The sequence below is a fragment of the Equus quagga genome, chromosome 4, assembly GCF_021613505.1.
Source record: "Equus quagga isolate Etosha38 chromosome 4, UCLA_HA_Equagga_1.0, whole genome shotgun sequence".
NCBI lineage: Eukaryota > Metazoa > Chordata > Mammalia > Perissodactyla > Equidae > Equus > Equus quagga.
The window spans coordinates 84,052,086-84,071,782 of NC_060270.1; the positions used below are offsets into that span (position 1 = coordinate 84,052,086).

The 19,697-nt window shown below is 34.3% G+C and overlaps 1 protein-coding gene across 1 annotated transcript in view; it reads right to left on the reverse strand.

Annotated features, from left to right (window-relative positions):
• LRP1B (LDL receptor related protein 1B) overlaps positions 1–19,697 on the reverse strand; it is a 1,825,183-nt gene that overhangs the window by 90,108 nt on the left and 1,715,378 nt on the right. The window contains exons 77-79 of the mRNA XM_046659286.1: positions 19,179–19,420; positions 5,320–5,543; positions 4,153–4,259 (exon numbers count right to left, since the gene is read on the reverse strand). Coding sequence (XP_046515242.1) covers positions 4,153–4,259; positions 5,320–5,543; positions 19,179–19,420 — 573 coding nt within the window. The remainder of the gene's footprint in view (positions 1–4,152; positions 4,260–5,319; positions 5,544–19,178; positions 19,421–19,697) is intronic.

Here is a 19,697-nt window from a genome sequence, read left to right on the forward strand (position 1 = left end):
CTTTTTCTGTTGGTTCATTACTGGAGTATAGAAATGCTACTGATTTATGCAAATTGATTTTATACCCTGCAACTTTGCTGTAGTTGTTGATTACTTCTAACAGTATAATGACTGACGGTCAACTTTTCATTACTGCTTTCTAGTAATATGCTATTTATGAAATCTAAATTATCTATTACTTCCTAAAAATCTCCTGAAATTTGCTTTTGACTCATTTGTGAATCAATAAAATTTGGCATGACAATACTCCGGAGTTATTAGTCACTTTAAAGATAACATTGAGAGATATTTCTGCTTGATGGAAATAAAATCCTGCTTAAGAATACAAAACCAGTATTTCCAACATCAAGAAAGTCACTTATTAAGCAGGTAAACATGAAGTAAAGCAATAGATTTTCACATGTGGCTTGTAGACTTTTTTAACCTACAGAATTCTAATTGACATATAATGAAAAAATGAATCAAATTAACCAAATATACTAAATGACTTTTTTAGATGTGGATAAAAATAATTATCAGTGTTAGGGGTTACAGTGGACATTGCCTGGGATACATATGCAAGGTTTTAGAACAGTACATGGCTTTAGAATAGTACATTATTTTTATAATTATTTTTAGCCTCTTAGATTTTCAAGGAATTACACTAATCAATTTATATTGGTTTTACTATCTGATTTAAATGAATTGTTATGAATTCTCTGTAAGGTAAATATTATTATATACATTTTACAAGTAAGAAAACTGATGCTCAAAAGTTTACACAGGTTGCTCAATTTTAGCTCAAGCCTATATAACTGAAAGGCTTATGCTCTTTCTACTACTCAGATTTCTTCTGTGTAAGGCACTATGCCATGCCTAACAGGGGACCATCTTCTTTTTGAAATTCTTCCTTCAGCTTTTGTGACACTGAATTCTGTTGTTTTGCTCCTATTGCTGACACCTTTCTCCCATTTGCTCACTTTTGACCTTGACTCTTCTAAACGTCTCATAAAATTCTTCCCTAAAAAGCTTCTTTGTTTTCCTCTCCTGTGTCCATCTTAACAACTCCAGCAACTTTAAATATCAGCTTTCTGTTATTAATTCCCCAGACTAAACTTCTAGTTCTGCTTTGAGTTCCAGAACTAAATTTTCCATTATCTGTGAGATATCTCTACCTGATTGACTGCTTGAGTTGTATCCACACCTCCAACATTTGCCTGTGGATGAGTGACAGCATCACACAACCTGTGCTCAAGTGCCACCTTCTCAAAAGTTCTACTCTAATGACTTGATAATATTATACTACAACCTACCCTCCCCCATTCCTGACACTTCTTCCTGCTCTATTTTCACTCTTTTCTCAATAGCACTGAATCCCTCATAACTTACTTTATAATTTACTTTTAAAATATATTTTTACTGTTCTCATCACAGTCCTCTGCCCACCACTAGAATCTAAGCACTAGGAGGACAGGGATTTATAATTGTGTGTTCATTCCTATTTTCCAAATGCCTAGAATCATGCCTGACACTCACCAGGCTCACAACAAATATTGGTTGAATGAATGAATAGCTTCTCAGAGTCTACTCTTATAAGTGGAGCAGAAGTTCTCAGAACAGAGTTGCTGGGAAGAAAACTCATATGCTCACTACACGTGAGATAGAGAGCCTCACACCAACTACTATTTCAGCATGTCCCTATGGATGTCTGACCAGTTCTTGTTACCTGCTTAGCATGAGTCAATGGTACTTTCTATGGTCTCTTCACTATAAAATGGCCTCCTGGGATTCAAAACCATGTGCATCTGACTCCAAAGAACACCTTGATAAAAAATACTCCATGATCAATTATCTGCCCACCTTTCAAATGTCTACCCATCATTCAAACACTTGTTTAAATGACACTTTTCACATACTTTTTCTGTATTGGAGGTACTCTTTCTTGCCTCTGAACTCCCATAACATTGTAAGACCTGTAACAATTCTTACATTTCCCCCAAACTACAGTTACTTCTATGCAGGTTTATTTGTATTTTTCCTTCTCAGATGTAAACTCCATGAGAAAAGAGACTGAGTTATCTTCATGATTAAGCTATCCATTGTGCTGAGCAGAATGGCTAGCATGTGGAAGATGCTCAGTACATGCATCTTTCACCTGGCCCACTGTAGGAGACGCTAATTTCCTTTACTTGGTACCCATCTCCCAATTGTTGGTTTGGTAGTTAAGGACTCACACTTGCCCCCTTCCAGAAAATTGTGCTCAAGTGTCTACAGCAGCCTTGATTGGGAAGTTAGAGTCCAAAGGCCAACCAATGACTGATAGGGCCCATAAAAAGCTGACTCTCTTGCCTGTCATGGGATTTATGCTCCGAAGCACGTTCCCTGTTTCTCAAGCTCAGACTAGACTTTACCTGAGACAAAGTCTTATTAAGACTTTTCTCTTTCTCTCTCCATCTTTTACAGGTTTCTCCTGAGTAAACTTCATAAATAATCTTTAGAAGAATCTCTGTCTCAGGCTCCCTCCTAAGAACCCTTCAACAGGCAATTCTATAAACTGTTGTCAGAGTCGTTCCTTAAGGTAAAATCATGTTACACATACTATGATTATGTAAGATGTTAACATCACAAAAGAATTTTTTAAATTAATTTTGCAACTTTTCTACATGTCTAAAATAAGTTGAAAATAAAAAGTTAAGACACTGAAGTACGAAGTTCTTTAAAATATGAAAATAGTGTTTGAGCAAATCATGCCACTCTCCTCCTCAATTCCCTCTAATGGCTCCCCTCAAAGCTGGAATAGAATCCAGTTCTCACCAGTGTGTTCCGGGTCCTAGATGAGCTGCACCTGGCCACCTTGTCACCCTCACATGTACCATTCTCCCGAGTTGCTCATATGCTTCTAGGCATGCTAGTGTTCTTGCTGTTTATTACACATGTTAAGCTCCTTCCTAACTCATAACTTGCTGTTCTCTCTGCTTGGAAAGCTCTCTCCTCACGTATTCATACAGCTTTCTACCTCTCTTCATTCAGTTATCTTCTCAAATATCACCTTTCTAAAGATGACTTCTCTGATAATCATAACTAAAATGGTACCCCTCCCAATAACTGCTCATCCCTTAGTATGTTTTTTCTTATATTGCTTATGACTTTATGACCTGATGTATAATATATATTCTATCCTCTATAGGAAGATAAGTTTCATGAGAGTTGAAATTCTCTTCACAAGGGTAGGAAATTGTTTCTTCAGCATCTGGAACAATTTGTAGTACCAGGTGGATGTTCAATTAGTATTTGTTAAATCACCGAATAGAGACACATTGATGTAAATGAACTAAATCCCAAAGACTCCTCCTTCCCATAAAGAGTAAAAACAATTGCGTTGGAGGAAAAGGCAAAGGCACATTAAAAGTTAATAAGAATATATGTGCCAAATATACATAAATTTTAAACTACAAAAGATACTACAAAGCATAACTGTTAATATGTGCTATAGAAAATGTATTCTGTCCTTTTGCTGGGTATATATAGACCTTACATGTTAGGTAAGATTCAGTTAGGTATCCAAAAGTTGGAAAGGCGCTCTAGATGGGGGATCTGGGAGGAAAATGAAATGGGAGAAAGAGCAGGAAGGCAGAAAAAAATCTGAGCTCCTGGGCAGTGCTAGGAGTACAGAGAGTTTGGAGTGATAACTTGGATAACATGGCTAGGAGGGAGACTAAAGCCAGATTGAAAAGAGGTGTAAATGAAAAGGCAAGGAATCATAACATCTGTCTTTCAGAAAAGTTATGTTTTCCCACCTCTCTGTCCTTTTAGTCTTTCATCCTGTAGGAATATTACCATCTATCCCAACATCATTAACACATAACTATAAAAACACCCTAATACATTTCTATAAACTGTCAAAATTTCATGCATGTGAAATCCTACTAATAGCTTAAAACTTAGGCAATTTTCAAATAATATCCCCATAATATCACTGGCAGTAGGATGAGGATCTGATTTTCAAGTTGGGTAAATGCAACATGATATGTTAATGACTTTCATAAATTCATACTATAAATTATTTTATCCTCTTATAAAATGACTATATTGCCAACAAAACTAGAAAGAATTGTAACATTAACACGCTTAGCATACTGCTTCCCATTTTAGACTGTCAGAAATACATCATACCTGTGGGTCTCTGCAAATTCTTTTGTACTAAAATCCTTCTCAGAGTACCATCCATGGCTGCTTCTTCTATGTGGGAGTGGTCCCCAACAACGGTCCAGTACATCATCCTAAAGAGGCAAGTCAAGTTGGTTAGCCTGGTGATGGTGCTCTTATAACCCCACTCTGCTCCCCAAAGCATTGTGTCTCTTCAGTCTGTGTGCATCAGAATCACCCTACAGTCTCTGAAAAAGCATATTCCTAGAAACAACTCTAAATCTACAGAATGGCGACCTCCAAAGAGGGCCCTAAGTGTTGACATTTTCAACTGTCTTACCTATGCACTAAAATTTGAGAGACACTGTTTAATAGGACATACTATAGCTCATTATTTGAAATCAAAAATTCAATTTTGAAAATTTCATGAACATTTCAGAAGAAAAGTATTTACAACACTTGAAACTATCCTCTTGTTAAGACAGAATACTCATGTTATTGTGAATGCTGCATCGATATGCTTTTTATTTGATAAAGTAACTATTTTATCAGAGACATAAATCATTCTTTCATTTAGAAGACACCACACTACATAATTCTAGAAGATGAATAATAACTGCCTCTTTTTATTCAGGATCTAATGATCCAATTTTTGGGTGATTAGGAGTTTTAATTAGCATTTCTTTTTTGGTCATTGTTTATAAATGTAAAATTAAAAAGAAAGGAAAAACTCAAGTAAAAGAAAGGAAACATTTGTATTAAATTGCTTAAATTTGTTCATACCTATGCCTCCATCTTTTATTATCACAAATAGCCAAAAACACTAATACTCTACACTTAACATGTTTAATATTATATTTATTATGTTTAATGTCTCAAAAATTCAATTTTAGATTAACAGCACTGGCTATGTGTTTATCACTTCAGTTTCATTATTCTGCAAGGCACACATAAAACACACACACACAGAATGTACATGTAGCAACCTTTCAGGAAAAATATTTTGCACCACCGTTTGATGTGAAAAGGACATACTTTTTGTACATAAGGAGAAGTAGAGTGATTTTCAGAAGTCTTGTGAATCTATTGTACGTTAAACATTCATAAGAAATTAAACTATAGAGCACAGGTGGGACAATCTTTAAAAGTGGATACTCATATCAAGAAATATAAATAATCAAATCATTAACCTACCCTCTTTTAGGATTTACAGCAATAGCATAGGGTTCTCCAGCCATATTTGTTAAGAGTCTGGTGCAGTTGGGGCCATTCAGTTGCCCTACGTTGACAGAGTACCTCAGACTGGTCCAGTGAGTGGTGTAGTAACTGAACCAGTGCATTCTAGAATGATCAGTCCAATAAATATTTCCAGCAACCCAGTCAACTGCAATGTCCCTGGGTCTTTTAAATTCAGGACACTAAAAGAAAGCAAAACAACAAACCACAGTATTTTCAAAAGCAAATTAGTGGACTTTTCTGTATCTATACAATGAGATTATGGGAAAATCGTATTAACATAGTCAGGTATTAGTTGTTACATAGATTTAAAAAATACCCGACATACTTTATGTTATTCTTAACTTTTATAGATGTATAATGTCATAAATTTTAAGTGTACAACTCATTCGAGTTTCACCTCTCACTGCCTCTGTTTAACCACCATCCTGCTACAATAATTCTGGATTCATAGAAAGTTTACCTGTGACCTCTCCCCGTCAGTATTCCTCTGAGAGTAACAATAATTCTGATACCTAACACCAGAGATTAGCTTAAACAAATCCATATAAATAGAATAACACTCTTCTATTCCTGACTTCTTTTACTCAACATTGTGTCTGTGAAATTCATCCATATTGCTGTACATGTCAGTTATTCATACTTTTTATTACTGCTGGGTAGTATTTCATTTTATCAATATACCACAATTTGTGTACTGTTTTACCAATGAAATCCATTTGGCTTGTTACAGTTTTTGGCCATTGCAACTGGTCGTGAATATTCTTGTACATGTCTTTTGGACACAAATACTCATTTCTGTTGGATACTTAACAAAGAATAAAATTATTGAGTCTTAAGGTTCACATATGCTTAGCTTGAATGGATAATGCTAGAAAATTTTTTCAAAAAGTTCATACCAATAGACATTATTTTCAGCAATTTAAGGAAGTCCCAGTTGCTCTGCATTCTTAGCATATATAATTTGATTTAAATTTAAAAAAGGATATTAGTACAGATAGACACACTTAGAGAGATACTGTATTTAAACATCTTTTTTGGGGAAAGTTACAATCTCTGTCCTTTATATTACAGCTGCTAGATTGGATTTTCTACTTAATATTGTATTACTGAATTATTATGAGACAAAGGTAAGAGAATTCATTGGGAATAGACAACAAGAAAAATAACGTATGCTCTGTGCCCTTCAATTAACTTGATCACTTTCAGCAGGAGCTAGTGTAGTAATTAATTTGCCATGGTCAGGTTCATTGTGCATACCCAGAAGTGATAAGGGATTCCCACGGGTATTATAGCAAGAAGAGAAGTAATTATTTGAAGGTGACAAAACTAGACATGTAGTCAATGCATAAAAGCATAGTTAAGACCTGGCAACCAGTAGAAATATGGGTTTTTAACAATGAAGTTTCTTGTATGGTATACCAGTGAACAAATTTTATTAAGGAGTGGACTTGGATAAAAAGTGGAGAACTGAACTTCTCAAAGAGAATATGAGATGCCAAGAAACAGGAATTGCAAGTCACTGTCTGCTCTGTGATTACTGGGATCGCAGGAAGTGGAATATGGTTTGAAGTAAACACAGGACCCATCGAAATTTCTAACGACCTTTATTTCCACTCTTTTCACCAACTGGTTCAAAAACTGAAATTATGAAATTTTATGGTGCCCTATTTCTCAACTCTAACAGTAAATATTATCCATCTACCCAGTGATATCTCATAGCTAACTGAAGTTAAATATATAGCACTCTGCAATACAACACGGTCCAGAAACGCCAAGTAAATAATATTCATAGATAGGTAGAATATAAAGATCTGTCTAGCCAAACCACAAAGTCATTTTCAAATGTTCCAGTATCATTTCAATTAGCTTTACTTTTTTTTTCTCATTTGGCAGCATTTAAAAGTAAATATATCAACGAATGGCATGGGGATGTCAGTGTAAGACATAAATTTATAAATCAGACACAATGGAAAAAAATCACCATTAGAAACTATTTGGAGCCTGTTGGAGCATATTTATCATTTTCTAATACCATTAGAGCAAACCTTTAGCATGCAAAGAATATGATACTGGTTATCTAGCATGAGCATAGAAAAATACTTATTTTCTCTCTATCACATGTAAATATATACACATGATTTTCTAACCTGATGGTATCCTTGCTAAGATATGAATATTTCATGCAAAGCTCCAATTTTTTGAATTTTGGATTTTCATTTTATTTCACTCATACTCAAAAAAAAGTGCTGACTATCTTTCCATTCTACACTTCTAAATCCAGACTGCTGATGATTAAGATTCCAAATTCCTATGTTCACAGAGCATTCATAAGTTTGACTTAGTGATACGTTTTGAGATAAGCAGGTTGCTGAAGATTCTACCAATGGTGAATTCTAGAAGGATAAATCCAATTTAGGTCACGTTTCTAGGGTAAAGAACATGGATTAGGGAAAGAGAAAAATGTTACTTTTCAATGCTAAGCACAAGAGACATTGATGAGTTGTAGAGCCATTTAAATCTATATATTTATTCTCCGGCTCCTGGGTCAAGGAATCTCTAACGTCATTCCAGGATCAAACAAAGTAGTTAGAATATGTGGTAAAGGATGGTAACATCCAATAAATTCAACCTAAAGTCATGAAGTGACAGGATGATTCTCAGAGAATAATGGCTGTTCTCAACACCGAAAGAGAGCAGAACTGAACAGAAGAACAGCAACAACAAGACATCAAGAGGACAGTCTGTCCTAATGTCAAGGAACCTATGGCAAATTAGGAAAGCAGCCTTTATAGTGAGCTCCTTAGGAATGAAGTAATTGCTTTTTATTGCTCATAGCTTGACCAGGATTGTGACCAGTATTAGCCACATAAAAGGGACTCATTGACTGGATGTTGGCTGGAGAGTGGAAGACAGAAACTTCTGTAGGATGTTGATATAATGAACAATTTATGAAGAGGCTCAAAGTCGATTAGGTAAATACAAAAAGTGAGAAAACACAGGAAAGGGAGTCTGACATGGGAAAACAGAAACGGGAAAGCTAAGCCACTTGCCTCCAAAGAGGCTGAAAATAAAACCAAACAAACACATCAGACTGGAAAGAAGAAGAAAATACACTACTTCATTTGCCCCTTTGGCTAGTTCACTAGATGGATAGGCCAATAAACTGCAGGCACTAATGAAATGCTTCATGTTTAAAAGACTGCAGAGGCTTGTGCTTACCCTGACAACAAAAGGCATTGCTCATATCACTCAAAGTAGAAGACACATTTTGACTGTTTTCTCCAGATGGGTGCTTTGTTTCCTAATAAGCTCTCTAAATACACAGCCAAAGTTTTGAGGCCTGAGGCATTCTTCTTAGCAGAGACATATTAGTCGAATGAATGAAACACTTAAATCTTACAGAAAAATTGGCAGTCTGATTGTTACAAAATTAGAGGTTACTATTTTAAACTAGTAATGCTTTACAGCTGCGGATTATAAGGTATCTGTCGCAATTCCAGCTGCAGTAAACTAAAGATATAAGTCACTGGGGACATTTGTTTGAAATCAAGGAAAGAGGAAAACCTGTGAAAGGGAGTTCAAGCATTTGAGCCATGGAAATACTCTCTTTTTAACAAAATTCCTGTAGTTAGCAATATACTTTAAGAAAATAGTGTTAACAAAATGATAGATTGAAGTGGTTACATATTTTATTTGTTTGTGGTTTTTTATATCTTAATGCACATCTAAGAAAATTCAGTTCATTTTACTAAAGTTAATTATCTCCTAATGTAATGCATTAAAATAAAGATGTAAAGCCACTCTACAGAAATTGTGTGTGTCTGTGTGTGTGTGATGTATGTCACACTAAATGAAAAGGCTACCCATTTTGGTCCACAAAATATGAATCAGATTAAATTCTCATAAACTAGGAAATAGAAGTAAAATAATGACTAGACAAATTCTGAACATTACGAAACTGTGTAGTTTCATAATGTTATAATACATCTAGATATTTATTATTTTATTTTAATCAGGAAACTAATATAGCAATGGAGGATTTCAAAAAGAACCAAGAAAAAGCTACATTTAAAGCTAAAATATGTAAGATTTCCAAAACCAACTCAGGGATGAAACCTGTGGCTTCCATCTATGATTTATTCTGAAGAACAGATTATTTCAATCTGAATAATTTTAAGACTCTTTATCTACATTAAGACCATTCCAACCTAGCACAAACTCCTGTTAGGGGAAAAGAAACCAAACAAATATACAATTCTCAGAAAATTTTTGAAAAAGAACAAATTTGTCTTTGGATTAGAGACTCAATATGGTTTGTGATCTTACACTCTTTTTGCTTTTTTTTTTTTTTTTTTAGCTTGCTCAATGTTCTTTAAACTTATTTCTTATGATTTAGTACTCTCCCTCCATAAAAAGCTAACTGGCTCTCAAAACCGTGATTCACACTATCAGGTAAACAAAAGATATCATGGAAGACTAAAAAACACATTAAATTTGGACTCAGAAACTTGGTTTAAGACCTAGTCCTAGCCTCTCTACGTATTATAGAACATCAAAAATAAAGGCTTTGGATTAGACGATCTACAAAAGTCTTTCACTTCTAAACATTAAATTATGTAACAATTTAAAATATTATCCATTCTATGTAGGTCTGCATTTTATACCATCTTAAGGATGTATCTAATGCTAATTATGAATTTTCAGGCCCTAGTCAGACGCGAAAAATTTAACACTTACAAGACAATTTTGATGTCATCTCCCTAGGTGAGCGGCCTGCAACTAAGGAAGCAAGGTACCTTCTGACATTTACAATTTAAGAGACATAATGCAGAGTTATCTGAAAGCAGAGATCGCAAATGGTAGGTTGAGGACTAAATTTAAGTTAAAGTTGAAAACAAACTTTTATGTAGATTCTAACTTTAAAGTTAAGAAGAAATCACTTTAAAAATTCAAACTTTTGGTTTTTCTTAAAAATTAAGGATATACAAGATAGTATATCAAAAGCAGGCCAACATTGCAGAATAGCAGAGTCAATTAGCTGCTGCCCCCTGACTTAATGAGATGTGTGTTCAGTTTATTTCTCTCACCTGGGTCCCTAATGCTATGTCCAATCTGTTTCATTCATTTATCTTACCTATATAGCTGGTTTGCAAACAATACCACAAAGAGACAAAAGAAGTTGACTTTAATGGATACGTCATGTACCTATAAGTGGATTAAGACACAACAAACACATAGAAAAAGAAGAGTCAAGATGTGAATGTTTCTTTGTTTTTTTAAAGATTGGCACCCGAGCTAACATCTGTTGCCAAACTTCTTCTTTTCCTTCTTCTTCTCCCCAAAGCCCCCGAATACATAGTTGCATATTCTAGTTGTAGGTCCTTCTGATTGTGCTATGTGGGACGCCGCCTCAGCTTGGCTTGATAAGAGGTGCCATGTCTGTGCCCAGGATCCGAACTGGCAAAACCCTGGGCTGCCAAAGCAGAGCATATGAACTTAACCACTGGGCCATCGGGCAGACCCAAGAAGCAAAGGTTGATAGTGTGTCTCCAGAATCATTAGGTGAGCATCTTGTGGATGAACAGGAATATTCAGTCTACGTAGCGGTGAGGTATATGTGTATGTATATACATATATATATGAATATGTACACATACATTGGGCTCTTATGGTGCAATGCCTCTCATTCATCAAATTCATTCAGATTATGAATATGTGTGTATATGTATGTGTGTTTGTAAATACATGAAATTCTCAGTTTTATATGTCATTTTCTTGCCAGCTTCATTAAAATTAGTTTCCTACTGTCCTATTACTCTCAAGATAAACTAATAATCCAATTTCCAAGCCTAAACAGATCCTAGAATAATAATGAGGTCACCCTGTAGGCTACTTCCTGGACATAAACTTGATATTCTTTAGATGATAGTCAATCTTTCTGTGAGCCTGTCCTTTCAAATAGTAACAATTGGTTCAATTAGGCCTTTTGGAAGACCTGAAATACATTATCTAGGCTGAGATCTTCAATGCTTAAACAAGACCAAGCCCAATCTCAATGACAGTAACAAAGATGAAAGTGACATCTTCTTAATAAAAGAGTTTTGGTTCATCAGGATAATTAGAGGAGGCAGAAGAAATAACATGTATAGATTCCGAAATGAAGAGAAGTTGCCTTCTTAGGAATAAAATATGGTCTATTTATGGCTAGAACAAAATGTGACATGGGTGGATACGTGTTATGTTCATAGGTGTGTAAGGAAGTGGGAGGGGTGTGGTGGGAGATGAGGTTCAATGTCATGGAGAGGCTTGTAAACCAATGATTTTTCAATAGAAATCCATTAGAAAGATTTAAGTAGGGAGATATGATGATCAGATTAATGTTTTAAGATTATTTTGGCTATGATGTGGAGGACGGCTTAGGACTGGGGACCAAAAGTGGTTACAGGAAAATCAGAGATTTACTCAACAGATGCCAAAAGGAAGAGTGTGGAAGTTTAAACTATGTTTTTGAGAGACAAAAGTGGACAAAAACGGGATATATCTGCAGATAAAAATATTGGAACTTTCGATGAGTTGAATACCAAGGATGAGAAGAATAACTTACAAAGGATAATTTTCAAGATAATATACTATTGTCGTGTATACCAAAGATTTTCAATTAACTTATTGCTTCTAATTTATTAAAAAAATTAAGTACCTACTTCATGATGGGCCTTGTTCTAGATATTAGGGTTACAGTTGTGGCAAATACAGCAAAAATACCTGCCATCTGGGAATTTACTTATAGCAAGGTGAAGTAAACATTAGATAATAAAAATAACACATGAGTAAAATATATGGCAATTTAACAAAGATAAGTACTATGGGAATAAAAAAAGAGCAGGACATTGAGGATACCAGGATGGGCATAGGGTAATAGACTGCAATTATCAATAAGAAGATGACATTTGAGCAAAGACTTGAAGGAGTTGAGGAATTGAGTCGTGGAGGATATCCAGCTGAAGAATATTTTAGGCCAAGAGAACATTTCAAGAAAGGCCTTATAGGGGCCAGCCCAGTGGGATAGTGGTTAACTATACCTGCTCTGCTTTAGCAGCCTGTGGTTCACAGGTTTGGATCCTGGGAACAGACCTAGCACCACTTGTCAAGCCACACTATGGCAGCATCCCATGCAAAAGAGAGGAAGATTGGCACAGATGTTAGCTCAGCAACAAGCTTCCTCATACACAAAAAAAGGCCTTATATTTGTAGGTACTTATGGGTTTCAGAAATAGTAAAGCTTCCCAAAGGAGTGAATAAGAGGGATAGTATTGGGAGATAAAGTCATAGAATTAACAAGAGGTGAGATCTTGTAAGGCTTTGTAAGACATTGTGAGAACTACATCTTTTGTGGTAGGGAAACACTGGATATTTTTGATCAGAGATGTGATGTGATTTAATTTATGTTTTAGAAGAAGCATTCTGGGTATGGTGTTGTGATTAAGAAGGCAAGCAAGAAGACAGGTCAAGAGGTTATTGCACTAATTCAAAAGAAATATGGTGGTGATTCAAAACTGGATACTTGCAGTAAAGCTGATGTAAGGTAGCAAGCTCCTGGACATATCTCGAAGGTAATTCAATCATATTGCCTGATTTTGGAGTCATGAGAGAAGGAGAGGGGTCAACTATGATTTCAAGGTTTTTACTTTGAGTTTCTGGGAAATGGAGTTGCCATTAAATGAGATTTGGGAAGTAGATTTTGTGGATCATATGAGAGGTTTATTTTTAGGCATGCTACTTTAGAAATATTTTTAGACATCCAAAAGGAAAAGCAAAGTAGGTAAGCAGATGGACAGAGCCTGAAATCAATTAGGTAATGTTAGAATGTGGATGTATGTTAAACTATGAAACTATATGAACTCTACAACAAGTGAGGAAAGATAGAAAGCAGAGGATCAAGGTCTGAGCCTGGAAGCATTCCAATACTAAGAGAGAAGGAGAAAGGAATCTAGCAATAGAGACTGAGAAGGTCAGAAAAGAAAACAAGAGAACAATAAAAGAATAACTACATTGGTGATTCACCTTAGAACCATTTTGTATTTCAGGATTATTATCACATAAAATGATATAACAAACCAAAAGATCTACTTAAAGCTTGACTGGAGATGCTGATTCTATTACTACGTAGAGAAAGGTTTCTCAACTCTAGCACTATTGATATTTCAGTCAGGATAATTCTTTGTTGTGAGGGACTACCCTGTGCATTGTAGGGCATCCCTGGCTTCTTCTCCCAGGTGACGGCAGCATTCCCCAGTTGTGAAAAGCAAAACTATCTCAAGACATTACCAAATGTCCCCTGGGATGAGAGACCATGCCAAGGTGAGAACTACTGATATAGAATCACCAATACTCTCTCATGTCTGCTTTCTCCATGTACCCTCTGCATTAGCCAAGGTCCTTAATGAATCTGTCACCAAGTTTATTGAACACTTCTTTGTCCTCATTTACTTGATCTTTTAGCAGCACACTAGAAATATAACTCCAATCTCTTTCTTAAAATGCTCTTTTCTCTTAGTTTCTGTGACTCTACATTTTCTTGTTTTCTCCTAATGCACTGGCCACTCCTTGTCATCATTTTAATTTGGTTTCAGAGCTTGGTTCCAGTTCTTTTTCACTTCCCCTGTACTCTCTCCCTGGTAATCTAACCTGGATTCATGGTTTTAGATATCTCCTCTAGTCTTCTATTCCTTAATATATATCTCTAGTCCAGAGACCTTAGCTTAAGCCTTGAATACACCGCTGACTACTTGACATCTCACTTGGATCTCTTATAGCCATCTTAGACTTAACATGACTAAAACTGAATCCACAGTTTATCAAACTCAGTATCCATTAATTTGTACAATCCAGAAATCTAGGTATCATTCTCAAGTCCTTCTTATCCTCATTTTCTGCACTCATTCTATTTGCCAACATTTTTAGTTAGACTTCCATTCACTCCCTTCTGTTTCACTGAGACTACAGTAGTGCAACCGACCGCCATTTCTAACGGTGCACAATCCTCCTATGTAGTCTCCCGTTCCAGCCTTTTTTCCACCAAGTCCATTCTCTCTAAAAAGTAGAATAGCTGTCCTAGATATAAATAAGATGACATTACTTCCATCTCATTTCTTAGGTCTTAACTCAAACCTCCTCTCTTCAAATGGGCTTTTACTTTACTGATCATCCTGTCCAAAGAAGACTTATGACAGCTGAGTTTTTTCTTAGTCCATTACTTATTTCCTTCGATACACTTTTCAAAGTTAAAATTTTTTGGATTTATCTATGAGTTTATTTGACTTTGTTTTTCTCCCAGAATATAAACTTCACGAAAACAGGACTCTGTGTTGTCATTATTATATCATGAGAACCCAGCACTAAACCTAACAAACAGAAGTCTTTAAATAAAGCTTTGAGCATGAGAGATAAAACTTGACTGGCTCACCTTAAAATGCTATAAAGCCTGATCAATAATTTTCTCAGAATTATCAATTATAGAATCATGTTTTATATAATAATCATAAGATTTATGTTCAGTAAAGTTTTGAATATTGATCACCACTATTACAGAACCATTTAACTCTAATCAGCATGTAACAGTGAGTGCCTGTCTTATGTAATCAACAACAATCAAGCTGCAAAATAGCAATGAAGAATCTGATAGCTTTAGATATTTTCCAAAGTAATTATAATAAATGATTATAGTTGACTAGTTTGAATGAACTCACATGGTTTTAAAAGTATTCTTGCTGAGCAAGTAGAGACAGTTTCAATTTAGAGCTATAATGGTTATTATAAATTTATAATAAGGAAGAAAAGAAATTGAAAAGAATGAAAACAGAAACTATCAATTTTTACCAAATGTCCTGAAACAAGACCTTGAAGTTTATGCTAAAATTTGTGTACACACACACACACACACAAACACATGCTTATGTGTGGGTACATATGCATACCTACACACTCACATGCATGTGTGTGTTTCATATACACAAGACCCATACATTGGTGTGAGGTTTTTAGCTAGGACTCCAATTAAACATTGAAAGCTAGTAAAGATAACTAAATTGGATAAAGTTTTTCAGGAAAAAAAATGCCCTAATCAACTTTTTGTAAAAAAGTATGAATATTGACAAAAAAAAAATTTTAAGCATGATAATTCTAAACATTCTTTATTGCCCCATAGAGAGTATGTCAAAAACAGTGCATCATATTCATTTCTCAAAATCAAGTAGATCAGATCAACCATTTGTTTTGCTCAGGACTATACAGCTCTTTAATGGTAAAAATCGAATCTATATTTCTAAAGTCATTTCCATTTTTCCAAGCATTGACTTACTTCATAGTGTTTGCTAGCATGTATTTTGCTATACAGCACTTCATACTAGAAATGATAAATTGCCAGAAAGTATGTACAATTGTTGCATAATGCTTTCATATTCTGTTCTGATTACTAAAATACAAATTCAGAAATCTCATTATGCTTTACATATAGATTGAATCATGTCAGTCTTTTAAGTTTTAAATTATTTAATTTTCTCAAAGGAAAAAAATCCATCCAATTTGTATAGCCCAAGGGGTTAGAAAATCAGAAGCATTTCCAACCATAAATAACTGGGTCTACATTTGAAATTTAAATTTGTAATCATAATTAGTATTCAAACCATTTTCACAGATTATAGAACAGTATTCCCTTCACGACTTCCAAAAAAAGATTATATTGAAAATTACCTTCCTCTGCAATGGACTTGAGCTAACATTTAGTTTTCTGAGTAATATTCTTCTTCTGATTTCTAATACAATGTTTCCTGCCCTTTACTGGGATAGAAATATTCCAAAATATTTGTAAATTTGCTTTCAAGACATCCTGCTATCACATGGCTAACATCTTCCACTTGGTTCACTGATAACAGAGTTATTACTAAAGTATCCATAGCTTGATTTGTGTATTTTTCTTTCTTTTGCTTATTGATTCAGAGGTAGAAATCAATGTTCCATATTCAGCTTAACGAAAAATCTTGAGTTTCATTTTCTAAGGGGTGGGGAATTCTCAGGTTAGTATCGTTTAATATTTGTGTCAAGACTTAGAAGATGAAATAGACTGCATGCCCATTAAACTAATAGATGACTAGATGCTGACTATTAAAAGAGCAAATACTACACATGGCAAAGTAATTCATAAAGGTAGAAAATCAGTACTTTATACACAAAATGGATTTCAGAGGAATAAATACACAACTGTCCAGGTAATAACTAGATAGACATATACTATGTCACACATCTCTTGGAAATCGTATATATTTACTCTCTGGAAAGGACTTTAGAAGTTGTCTACTTCAATACTGTAGTTGTTTTTCAGATAAGTAAGCTGAGACTCAGAGATGAGACAGGTTTTTCAAGTCAAAGTCTAAATGTTGTCACATTATAGCTGCATGGTCATAGATAAGTCATTTAATTGCTCTAAAAAGCACACTGCTCACTAAATTAAGGACGTAAGAATGGATTTATTCCATAGTTATAATATTGAGATATCAGGATTACAAAAAGATTTAGGAAACAAAGTTAAATAATTGCCATCATCAGTGTAGCCTTAAGTGTTTTTGTTTATAATGTATTGGTTGGAATTTCTATGGAATCCTTAATGGCTTAGATCATGATGCTAAAACTTATGGTTCACAGGTTCCAACCTTATAATCACAATATTTAGTTGGCTATGATATGTTCCTAGAAAATGTACCCTACTGTTACCTACTTTTTTTCCTAGTGAACACTGTTAGTCATGGGTGGGTTCAAGGAAAGAAAGATAAAAACAAACAAAAGATCTACATGGTACAACACAAGTAATCATTACCACTAAAAAACTAAATGAAGTTTCATACTTTATTAGGAAAAGGCAAATCAATAGCTTTGTCCTTGGTTATGAAAGATTTTATAGCACATTAATGAAACTAAAGATTAAAATATGTAAATATATACATGTAAATAAGTATATAACACACAAGTATAATATATACATTTATATATGTGTGTATAAGATTAAAAACTTAGTTATCAAATACTAAGCAAATTTGGCTTCTGACTAAAGTCTGAGACCACTGATTGTATATTATCAATCTCCCTAAGGGCAAAATTTTAATAATTATCAAATCATTTTCATTGAAAAATTATATCAAAATTAATTAAACACATGAGTATTTTTAGCACTATAAAATTCAGACAAGAGTAAGTTGCAAATAATTTTCAATGTGATAATATGGATCATAGAGAAGATTATCTTGCCAATCATCATCATTAACATCATTATCATCTTCATTGCCATCATCATACTGTTAATAGCAAGCATCTCTATAGTACTTACTATGTGCCAAGAACTCTTAAACACTAATATACATATAATATATGTATTTGTGCGTGTGTGTATTCCTCACTAAAACTTCATGAAATAGAGAGCACAGAGAGCTAAAAGGCTAGGAAGCAACAGGAAAAGATTCAAACCCAAGCAGTGTAATTCCATGGTATATACTATTTACCACTTTATTAATAAGAGACAAAATGGTGCCATAGAAGCAATGTTTTTGCAATGTATGCTTGTATTTTAGAGACAAAGAAAGCTAAAGCTATCTAAGACTCTGAGTCAGCGGATTGGTCTGAGAGAGAGCAAGAAGGTTATATGTGAGTGAAGGAGGGCAGCACGATCTACGAAATTTCTTGGCTCTGTCCTAGAACTGCTGTTAGCAGAACTAAAGCTACTGTGCAACACGGTGTTTGGGGAAGAAGGAGTTGAAGAAACAACTCTGACACATATGCATTTTTACTCACCGTTAATTTAATCTAACCTGAATTTGAAAGCTAAAATAGCTTCTTTTAAAACCAGTTTATTGCTATCTACTACTGATAAAAATATATTCCAGATTTCTATCAAATGGTATTCATGTAGTTCAAATATTTATAGTAGATGCCACCGAAAAGGTAGTGAAGACTTCCAGACAGGTACCTCTGATTATTTTCAAATACAAAGCTTCAATTATACCTACTGTGATAGCATTTGACATTCTGGTTGTATGGGAATGGGCCAAGCCCTACAAAAATCAGTATTTATCTGTCATTTTTCCCTCAGGTTACTTCAAAATATAAAATACACGGTAAATTGGCATGCCCTAAAACAAAAAAGGTTTGTCTACAACCACAAATCTAAAGAAATGTTCTGGCTTATTTTTCTCAAAAGGAATAACCATGATAATCAACATGTCCATCATATACCAGCAAACAATATGTCTCTGTTTTGAATGTTCCTGGAAATTCAGATATTAGAAGTCAGAAGAAATGGTTACACTATTGAGTTGATCTCTTGACTTAGAAGAGAAGTATATATCTGATATTGTTAAAAATGAAACAATTTCCCTGCATATTTTTGGCAGTGTATTTTCTAATGTCAAAACAAAGTAATGGTTCCCAGTCTCATCTCATGATTTAGAAAACCTCATGTTCACAACATATTGTTAAACACTATAAAATATAAAATGTTTTATAAATGTTAGGTATTTATTATTCATTATCATTTTTATATAATTAAAGCAAATGCATTAAAACAGAAACAATGTCATGCAATTAAATTATATGCAGCTATGGGAATAAATGAGTACGAAAATGCTTTATTTCTATATAAGAAGAATATTGGGAGGAATCAATGAAAATATTAATTACCTCCTATAATCAGATATTGTGATTGACAGATTAAAAAAACACAAGGAAGTGGGAAAATATGTGCCTTCAAATATTCAATGTTATTTACTTACAATCAGGCCACTGTTTGCTTGCCTTTTTTCTCTGCTACGGATCCTTTTGTAGAAAATTCCTCCTGGATTAAACTGAGTACTCCAAATAATCATATCTCTTTGAAAATATACATCCATCCCTGTTATCCTTGAATTATGCTCAATATGAGAAATTTGTTGATGATCGCCACTGTAGTTGAATGGATATATAAAACCCAGGATATCAGTGTCATTAGCAATGTAGAGAACTTGATCTTCAGAGCCTGGAGATTATTATAATAAAATACAAAAATAAAGTAAATTTCAACTAATGTAAAAGCAATGATTGTACTTCTAAATTATCTTGAATTGTTATTCTTAACACAGTTTCTTGCTCAATAAAAATCAACCAACTTTATATCATCTTTTAATCTTCATGACTTATGTCTAATACAGACTTACTAAGCATTTCTAAGTTATTGATGTAGGTTTTCCTAGGGCAAAGTTTGCCTCATGGCTAGAACTTAGGTACTTGTAGTAGATATCCTCTTTATGAAGAGA